Source organism: Mesoplodon bidens, assembly GCF_964165515.1.
Source record: "Mesoplodon bidens genome assembly, chromosome: 2".
NCBI classification, from domain to species: Eukaryota; Metazoa; Chordata; class Mammalia; order Artiodactyla; family Ziphiidae; genus Mesoplodon; species Mesoplodon bidens.
Window position 1 is genome coordinate 182,496,114 of NC_138177.1, and position 9,861 is coordinate 182,505,974.

Below are 9,861 nucleotides of genomic sequence, written 5' to 3' on the forward strand. Positions count from 1 at the left end.
CAACGCCAAGCTGGACTTTGAGTCTACTCCCCCGCTCGGAGTCCCGAGGTTCCGGCTGCGGTTAGCCCGGCCGCGCAGCGCCCTCAGGCTTGAAGAGACAGCGCCCTACCCTCGCCCTAGAGAGGAAGCACAGCCAAGACGCACCTTTCACCTTTTTATTGGCAGCCAGCGCAGCCCGGACTAAGCTCTCCCGTGGGCTTACACTCCCCAAGACAAGGCTGAGGAGCCCAGAGGCCTCCCGGACACCCCAGGTCCTGGGCGCCCCATTCCACCTTCAACCCTGAGAGCAGTGGAGACTTCCGGTCCACCCTGCCCCGGCTTGACCCTGCCGGACCCACTGGTCAGGTGGAGCCACAGCGCCTGGTGTAGTCCTGGGTGGAGGCCTGGAAGCACTCGGTGCTGTTGAGATCTGGGCGGCACAGGATCACACAGCACTTGGGGAGGAAATAACCGCTGAAGCCGCCACTCAGGCTGCTCAGCATGGCCAGCACGTTGACCGTGGGCCGGTACTTGCCCTGGTAGACACTGGCCATGGTGAAGAAGGAGATCCAGGACACGAAGTTGAGGAGCAGGCTGAAGGTGGCACATTTGACCTCGTTGTAGTTCTCTGGCAGGTCCTTGTCCAGGTAGCTGCAGGCAAAGGCGCTGACCTAGAGGAGGCCATTGTAGGCAAAAGCCAGCATGAAGCCCGGTGAGTTAGCCTCTGTGCAGTCAAGCACCACCAGCTGAGGGAAGGGCTGGTATTCCCTGGGGGGCAGTGGGGTCCACACTGCAAGCCACATTAGACAGATAAGCAGCTGGGTTATTGAGCTGATCACCACCAACAGGCCAGCACTGTGGTTTTGGACCCACGCACGGATGAAGGTGGGTACCTTGGCAGAAAACTTGAAGATGAACACAAGTTGGAAGGAGTGGATCGTCAGGCAGGACAGGAAGATGGCAAAACCAAGGGCAAAGAGTCCTTTGCGCAGCAGGCATGTGGGAAGAGTGGGCTCCCCAAAGGAGCCATAGTGGCCGCAGCTGCCCCCTGCCAGGGAGCCCAGCATGAGGAAGCACAGCCGGCCTCCAGCCGACCTCACCACAGGCATGTCTAGGTGCCAGGCAAACAGGCCAGCAGTCCCAGACACCAGCAGCAGCAGCAGCATATTAGCTGCCAGGAGCACCCAAGAGATGGGCTCATGCCAAGTCAGAAACACCACGGTGCATGGGAAGCAGGTCTGGCTTCTCTCAGGTGCCCACTCTTCTTTCCCACAAGGTTGGCAGCTGTAGCGGTCTGGAAGGGAAGTCAGAGAGTGTTCCTGAGAGCCGGGCGAGCATAGCAGGAATGGGAAAAGGAAGGGAGGCCGTGCAAGCCCGCAAGGTTCTGGGAGGGCTGTAGCACGGGAGCTGGGCTCTGCCAGGCACAGCAAGATGGGGGTAGCCCTGAGTGAGGGTCCCCAGGCCAAGTGTTTCCTCCACATGCCTGTGTTAATTACAGATTGTGGAGACACCTGGGTGGGTTCTGTATGGCTCATGATCCTATGAAACCCAGAAGGGGTTTGCAAACCAAGAGGTCGTAGTGAGGGCCTTAACCCACATAACCCTGAGGCTATGATCCAATGCGCGCAGCCAGCCCCAAAGGAAGGGTCTTTTCATCTCTCCCCAGCACTCCCACTAGCCAAATCCACCTGCCTGAGCTGCCGCTCTGTGGTTCCTCTGAGTTGACTCTCTCAGGATAGAAGAGATACATTCCCACGCCCGCAGAGACAGTAAAAGGAAGGCACGTGGCCCCTGGAGTCCAGCTCTGGGCTGAGCCCTTAGCTACCTCCGTTTGCTCTCTGGTCTTGACCTTGCGTCACTGGGTAGAGTATGCTGTTTGTTCTGCTGCAGACATGCTAGTACCTGCATTCAGGCCAAGCTCTTCAAGGTATCAGCTGTCACCGGCATGGACAACAGAAGGGACTTCATACAGATAACATGGGAGGGCACAAAGGGAATGACAGCCACATCTGTTTGGATAAAGAGGTTGAATTTAGGGGGACTTCCCTGGTGGTCCAGTGGTTAAGAAGACGCAAGAGGGAAGGGATATGGGAACAGATGTATATGTATAACTGATTCACTGTGTTATAAAGCAGAAACTAACACACCATTGTAAAGCAATTATGCTCCAATAAAGATGGTAAAAAAAAAAAAAAAAAAAGAATCTGCCTTCCAATGCAGGGAACACGGGTTTGATCCCTGGTCAGGGAACTAAGATCCCACATGCTGCGGGGCAACTAAGCTCACATGCTGCAACCACTGAGCCCACATGCCACAACTAGAGAGAAGCCCATGGGCGACAACGAAAAATCCTGCATGCCACAACTAAGACCCAATGCAGCCAAAAACAAAAGAAAGAAAGAAAGAAAGAAAGAAACTCAGCTACATATGAGGCCTTCAACTGCTTGTTTCTTTCCGCTTGATCAGAATTCAGTCTGATGGAAGGTGTCCCCCAGCCTGTCCCTAACTGGCAGCAAAGTGACCAGGGCCCTGGTTCTGCACATGTGTGGCCCAAGGGAGGTCCTTTCATCTGCTCTACAGACCCTAGGAGTGCTGGGTGGTTCGCCCACTCATCACTGGGTCACTCACCACTCTTGTTGAGGAAGGTCCTGGCCTCACAGAGCACACACCCGAAGCAGCAGTGGTGGAAACCCATGATCTCTCTCTGGTGCCCTTCAGGACAGTCGCTGGAACACACAGACTGAGGCACCTGCAAGAAGCCACAGGTGTTCCCCAACCACGCGGAGGGGCCCAGCTCAAGGGACACTCGCTCTTAGGATGGAAAACTGGATCTCTGGGCATCCGCCTTCGCGGATTACTCCCAGGGCAGAGCCCTTGGTTGTGTGAACCAGCGATGACTGGGCATCTGTCTGTGAGCCTGTGGAGTTTCCCTGGCAGGGCTAGGGAGAGTCATAGTGGCCTGATACCTGGGATCCCCTCTCCTGCTCTGTGAACATTGTCCCCATGCTCAAGGCTGCCTGTTAGGCAGTCACCTGGTGAGTGACTATGTCCCCGTTACCCGGTTGTCCTTTCCACGCCACCGGATTTTGATCGTATTTATGTCTAGCCAAACTGGAGACCAAAAGGAGGAGCCGACGACCCTGAAGGTCCAGTTGGGGCCACTCTAGTCCCAGGCAATTATGTTATAATTGCTGAGGGGGGTCGCCATTGTCATTAAATGTCACAATGTCCTTGTGTAAAAGGAAATACACCTTGAGGATCTGCTCCAGAAGCTGAAACAAACAGGGATAACGGCGCTGCCATAGCTGACACGGGCTGCTCCTCCAGGACCCACCGGGACCCAGACGGTCCAGGAAGCAAATGTGTGGGGCCTTGCTGAGCTTCCATCTGGGTGGTTTCAGCCCATCTGGAAGTTCTGGTCCCTTCCTCAGGTTCTCTCCCCTCCTAGGAGGCCCCTTCACCCTCCTATCCAGCCTCCTGAGTGAGAGGAAGTCTCTAACAAAGGAGCCCTTTGCAGAGGTTTCAAGCCCTGGATCTGAGGCTTGGTGGGTGGGAGGGGCCCCAGTTCAGAGAACAGAAGACGAACACGAGCCTCAGAGAAGGAATCAGCCTCCAGTCGGGGGCCTTTGCCCCCCACCCCTTGCATTTAGGGTAGCCGAAGAGGAACCGCTCTGCTTGCCTCAGGAAAGCACCCTGATATAGGGTGCAGGTTAAGTGCCTTACCTGCCAGGGGTAGACCCAGCCTCTGGAACAGACTCCAGAGGCGCAGCCCAGGAGCTGGCGGAGGCTGTGAGCCATGGCATAGACAGCCTGGTACACGTTGTAGGCCGAGCTCATGGAGCATGCTCCAAGTGTGGGCATCTTCTGTGCCGCGAAAGCCCAGCACTCTCTGCAGAGCTGGTTGCTGCTGCACCAGGAGCCCCTGAGGCAAGGCCTCTTCAAACTCCTTCAGGCCAGGGACACGCCCCTGTGGGATGGCCACGCCCAGCACTGTGCCGATGCCCCAGAGCCCAGGCACATTGCTGATGTGTCTGGAGATGGCCCAGTCTTCTGAGGCGATCCACACCTCGGCAGTCAGCTTGGCCAGCACCACGGACTCAAAGAACACCCTGGCCAGCTGCCTGCCGGAGAAAACGACCACGACCGCGGTCCTCTCTTGGGCCAGGCAGCGCATCATGCTCTGCAACCTCTCATCGCCCCGCTGGGCAGAGAAAGGCACAATGTCCTTGAAGGCAACGCAGATGCCCTGCTGGGTGGCCTGGTCCTCCAGCGCCTGCACCCCTAGCTGCCCGTCGTCACCTTCGCTGCCCACCATGGAGATCCAGACCCACCCGAACCTCCGCAACAACGGCAGCATCAAGATCTCCACCTGGTGCTCATCACTTGGGATGGTGCTCAGAAGAGGGGTGGAGCCGCTTCACGCCGAGCATCTCGCTGCTGGCATCATAGCTGACCTGTGGGGTTCAGTTCAGCAAGTTCCGTGGCATCAGCCTCTAATGAGGGCCCCCCAGTGCCAGCCCTGTGCTGGGCGCGGGGACACGGGGAGGATGGAGACAAGGTCCTGGCCCAGGGTCTCAAGCAAAGCACCACTTGACACACGAGGCTAACAGTTTAAATGTCAGGTAAGGGAGCAGGTCCCCAGGGAGACTTCTGGGCGAAGAATGGGAATCTGTCCTGTGGACAAAGGGACCACAGCCGCATGCAGGGAGCGAAATGGTACGTGTGTGTGGCCCTTCAGGGACTTCCACTCGGCTGGAGGTCAGATCCAGGAAGAAAGGGAGCCTGACTGAGCAGGTGTGTCTGGTCAGGGCGGGAAGCCTTAGCCCCCTGCTGCGGGGCTGGGGCTTTATCCCAAGGCCTCAGAGTTTAGGCAGCGAAGTGACATCAGACTTGTGTTTTAGGAGTGTATCTCTGATCAGGGAGGAACGTGTTTAAAAAGGCTCAAGGCCAGAGGAATTCCCTGGCTCTCCAGTGGTTAGAACTCCAAGCTTTCACTGCTAAGGGCGCAAGTTCAATCCCTGGTCAGGGAACTAACAACAACAACAAAAAAGGCTCAAGGCCAGAGTCACGGAGAACTCCTAGGACCTGATGGAATCATCTGGATGAGAGGGGAGGGCGGTCAGTTAAAGCTGCGGCAGTGGCCATAGAGCAGAAGGGACAGAGCTGGCAGCGGTGAGGGCCCCTCCCTCACCGGCCCCCGGCAGAGGCCGTGGAGATGAGCTAAACGTCGGGGCAGGGAACGGAGTGAAGGGAGGACTGCAGGGTTTCTGGCTTCCTTGGAGACAGTCACTCTGCCCGATGGGCCGGGGAGGGGATGCAGGAAGACAAGAGGCTTGTGTTACGTGGGGAGGGAAGTTCATCTGGGGGCCTGCTGGGTCCATGAAGTGGAGACGCTGGGCGCTGGGCGAGCATCTGGAAATCAGGCTGGTGCTCAGGAGTCAGAAGGAAGGTGGAGACAGGAATTTCAGCCCGGTCCTCGGCCGGCCTGGGAAGGGGAGGGGTCTGCCCTAGGGAGTCACCACCACCTTCTCAGAGGAGATGGGGGCCAGGGGGGTGCAGAATTCTCTAAAGGAGACCAAGAAAGAAGTGCCCCAAGTGAAAGGGTCATAAATGCTGAGGGAAAGTGTCAAAACGGTCAAAGGGAGGGACTTCCCTGGCCTTTCAGTGGTTAACACTGCAGGCTCTCAACGCAGGGGGCACGGGTTCGATCCCTGGTCGGGGAGCTAAGATCCCACATGCTGAGCAGCATGGGGCCAAAAAAAAAAAAAAAGATCAAATGGATTAAAGGCCACCTACCGGGCCCTGCACCAGCCCACTTGAGCAAGATGGTGCTGGGTTCCACCTCCGGGCTGGCCACCTGAACCATGTCCAATCCCTACCGAGCCTGCACCTTCCAGCGCCGGCTAGAAGGGCAGAGTCCAGGGCAGCGGAGGGAGGAGTCAAGGCAAAGAGGGAGAAGCAAACAGGAAGAGAGGACTCTGCGGAGAAGCCTGCCTGGAAGCGCGGCAGGGTCAGCCAGGTCTGAGAGGAGAAGCGCCTGGAGGGTAGAGGAGGACGGGCAGGCGTGTGGGTGGGGGAGGAGGCCCAGGGGGAGGCCGATGAGCAGAGGAGGGGCCGCCCGCACAGGGACAGGTGCCACAGCTCAGCCTGAGTCTGGGGGGCTGGGAAACGAAGGGTGTTCAGTTCTGCACAAAGGTGAGAGGACAGCGGGAGGAGAAAGAAAGGCAGAAGCTTCCGAGGAGAAGGGATTTTCCAGTGAGCACTGAGGCAGGGAGACCTGCAAGTGGCGCCTGGACAGGAAGGAATGCCAGGCAGGTGACTAACGGGCGGTGACCGCCCAGGAGGTCCAGGAGTCCAGGCTGGCCTCAGGCACGGCAGCTCCTGCCCACCCACCCCAGCCCACACTGGACTTGGCAAGAGGGGAGATGAGCGAACTGCCAGGGCGCCAGCTTATCAGGGGCATCCGGAAGGGGCTCAGCAGGGCTGCAGTGGTGGCAACATGGTTGCTGGCGTCGGGCCCAATCACCGCCACAAGTTTCCTTGACTTTCCACGTAGCGCGTCCCTGGCGCGCTCAGCATGGCAAACACGTTGGCTGACTCCGAGCACCGGTCGTACGGCTTGTACCCCAGGGTGACGCTGGGCAGCAGGGCGGTGGAGTTGTTTATCTCCTCGATGCCAAACTGCGTGGCCTGGAAGAGGTGGTCGCCGTGGCCTTTGAAGGTGCTGGGCCCGTAGGGAAAGCCAGGCTGAGAGCTGAAAAGGGCAAAAGGCCCTGCTGAGACCCTCTGGTCTCCTGGAACCCCAGGCTTGGGGGATAGAAAAGAACCTCTGAGGTCATCTGTTCAGCCCCCTACAACCATGACCTCAGTGTGGACCCTGTGGCACACACAGTTCTGTTGACAGGCCTTTAGAGAGGTAGGGGACAAATTGGAGAAATACACATACCATGCTCGCCTCCCCCCACAACAAGCATGTTAGCGCTGAAAGGCTCCCAAGTCCTGTAGGAGAGAAACCTGCTATATTAGTCAGGGTTCTCCAGAGAAACAGAACCAAGATGAGATACATATATATATGTACATAGAGAGAGAGAGAGAGAGGGAGAGAGGGAGAGAGGGAGACAGAGTGAGAGAGACAGCAAACAAGAGAGGTTTATTTTATTTATTTATTTATTTTTTTTTTCTTTTTGCGGTATGCGGGCCTCTCACTGTTGTGGCCTCTCCCGTTGCGGAGCACAGGCTCCGGATGCGCAGGCCCAGCGGCCATGGCTCACGGGCCCAGCCGCTCCGCGGCATATGGGATCCTCCCAGACCGGGGCACGAACCCGTATCCCCTGCATCGGCAGGCGGACTCTCAACCACTGCGCCACCAGGGAGGCCCGAGAGGTTTATTTTAAGGCATTAGCTCATGGGATTATGGGGGCTGGCTAGTCTGGGATTTGCAGGGCAGGCTAGAAATTCCCACGAGACTTTATTTTGCAGTCGAGGCTGAAGGTGGAGTTCTTTTTGTTTCCGGGGACCTCCATCTTTTCTCTTAAGGTCTTCAACTGTTTGGATGAGGCCCACCTACATGATGGAGGGCAATCTGCTTTACTCAGTCTATTGATTTCAATGTTAACCACGTCTGTGGGAATTCTCTGGTGGTCCAGTGGTTAAGACTTTACCTTCCAGTGCAGTGGGTGTGGGTTCGATCCCTGGCTGGGAGCTAATATGCCACGTGCCTCGTGGCCAAAAAAACCAAAACGTAAAACAGAAGCAATATTGTAACAAATTCAGTAAAGACTTTAAAAATGGTCCACATCAAAAAAATCTTAAAGAAAAATAAATATTAACCACGTCTAAAAATACCTTCACAGCAACATCTAGACTGGTATTCAACCAAACAACTGGGCACCAGGCCCCAGCCAAGTTGACACATGAAATTAACCGCAGTCCGTGCTTAACCTTGTTTAACTAGTACTTTTCACTGGGACACTCATGCCTGTGATGAGGGCCTGTGCTCCTCATGGCCTCTCTGGGAAACACCGACAAGGGCGCACTGGGGACATGATTCAGCCCTGCTTGCAGAGTGTGCCAGCCTGTTCCATTTCCCAGCCTCTCTGCTTGTTGCTAGGCTTTCCCATCGTTCCTATCACTTCTGTCCTTGAGTCACTGGAAGGAAAGGCAGTACCTCCTGCCCGTGACAGCCCTTCAGTTATCTGAAGCCGGTTTTCATATGTCTCCTCCTCAAGTCTTTTCTTCCCAGGTTCCCACCTGTAGCTCTTTGGGCCAGTCCTCCTGCACCAGGCTTTCCAGAACCTTCCTCCTGGGCTGGCTGTCAGGTGTGCTTCATGTTGCGGGCATCCTACTGCTGAGCCATGATACATCATCTTCAAGCTGCCCAAATCTAATACTTGTATGGATGGCAAGCAACTATCTTCTTTATAAGAAAAGCCGTTGTTTTTTCTACCTAGACTGTTGACTTCATGAAGACACCAACCTAATTCATCTTTGCTAAGCTCCTGAAGCATCTACTGCTATGTGTCCCCACATAGGGGGGAAGCCTCCCCTGGAGGACCGTACTTGCCATCTGGGAGACTAAGGAGTGTGAACTTGGGGAGGAATGGGGTGGGGGAGGAGACGGAGGAGGGGAAAGGCCACGCTTGCTTAATCCTTCCCATCTAGTTACATCACAAAGCCAGGGAACAACTGGCATGGAATTCAAAGGACTCTAACAGCCAGGGCAAAAGGACATATTACAAAGTGGAAACTGTATTACAAGGTGCCAGGGAAGGGGCTAGCTAGCGCTTGAAGGTGGCGCCTGCAGGTTGGGTAGGGACTGGAGGCAGCTCAGATGGTCACCCCAGAGGCAGAACTGGCAGGGTCCTGCTGAGGGGGGCTGGCAGAGGGCCCCGTAGGCATGGGCCCCCCTAGGTGACAGTTTTGCTGACCCCTCACTCACCTGTCACAGAAGGTCACTGTGGGTCTGCATCTCACCCCTAGGTGGTCACCGTGGAGAGGAAACTGGCCCGCAAGCAGGTAATCCCCAGGGAGGCTGAAGTCAGAGGAGGACGCGGTGCTGTGGCAGCTGAAAGCCCAGCAGCAGGAGAGGGAAAGCTGCAGGCCGATGAGGCACACCCCCCAGAGTAACATGCTGGCCAGACCTCCCTGCGCCTGGCATGGCCGCGCCGCGCCCTGGGACCAGGCCGGGCCGTTTAACTAGAATGGTCGGCAGCTGCCCAGATGCTTCCCAGTTTCATGCCTTTGAAAGGGGTGGGACTGGAGCCCAGTTATAGGAACCGGGCTGTTTGCCTCCACCGTCTAGGGCTGCAGGCCTCCTCAGGAACCGGGCAGGGCAAAGGCACAGGTGCAAACCAGGTGGCACCCACTGGCCCTTCCTCTGGACGGTTGTGGGTTCTGTCCTGGCACTGCTGCCTGTGGCTTCACCTGGCTCAGAAAGGGAGCCCTGGTATTTGGGGGCAGGCAGAGGAAGGCTGGAACACATCTTCTCTGGGGGCCTTGAGGAATAGGGTGTGGAAGGCTGCTCTCTGGGAGCTGAGGATTTTAAAACCTTTTACCTGGGCCTCAGATGACCCAGTGAGACAAGGCTTTGAGTTCAACTTGCAACTCCACACACCCACCCCAGTCTTCAGTGTCCTGAAATTGAAATTCTGAGTGAATCATCCCGATTTCGCCTTGTTATAAACAGGGTTGCTCCCTGCAGCTCAAAGACAAATGCATGCAAACAGAGGGTATGCAAATAGACCGGTTTTGTTTAAAACGTCAATCCTGGAGCTTTCTCTGCAGGAAAAAAAAATCCTAGGCGGATTTCCGGAGAGGTGGCCTTGGACTCAGGGTATCTCACTTTCCCTCTCCAGGCGGCCAGGGTGGGGCTTTTGCGTAATG

General features: G+C 56.4%; 1 protein-coding gene across 1 annotated transcript; it reads right to left on the reverse strand.

Moving 5' to 3' along the window:
• Positions 1 to 125: 125 nt before the first annotated feature.
• On the reverse strand, positions 126 to 9,755 carry TAS1R1 (taste 1 receptor member 1). Its single transcript, XM_081224153.1, is given in 12 exon segments — positions 126 to 650; positions 654 to 1,273; positions 2,608 to 2,728; positions 3,038 to 3,142; positions 3,146 to 3,178; positions 3,180 to 3,251; positions 3,703 to 3,916; positions 3,918 to 4,379; positions 4,381 to 4,433; positions 6,434 to 6,516; positions 6,519 to 6,703; positions 8,918 to 9,755. Coding segments are annotated over 12 exon segments (2,448 nt in total). The 5' UTR covers positions 9,109 to 9,755; the 3' UTR covers positions 126 to 341.
• Between the last annotated feature and the right edge of the window lie 106 nt (positions 9,756 to 9,861).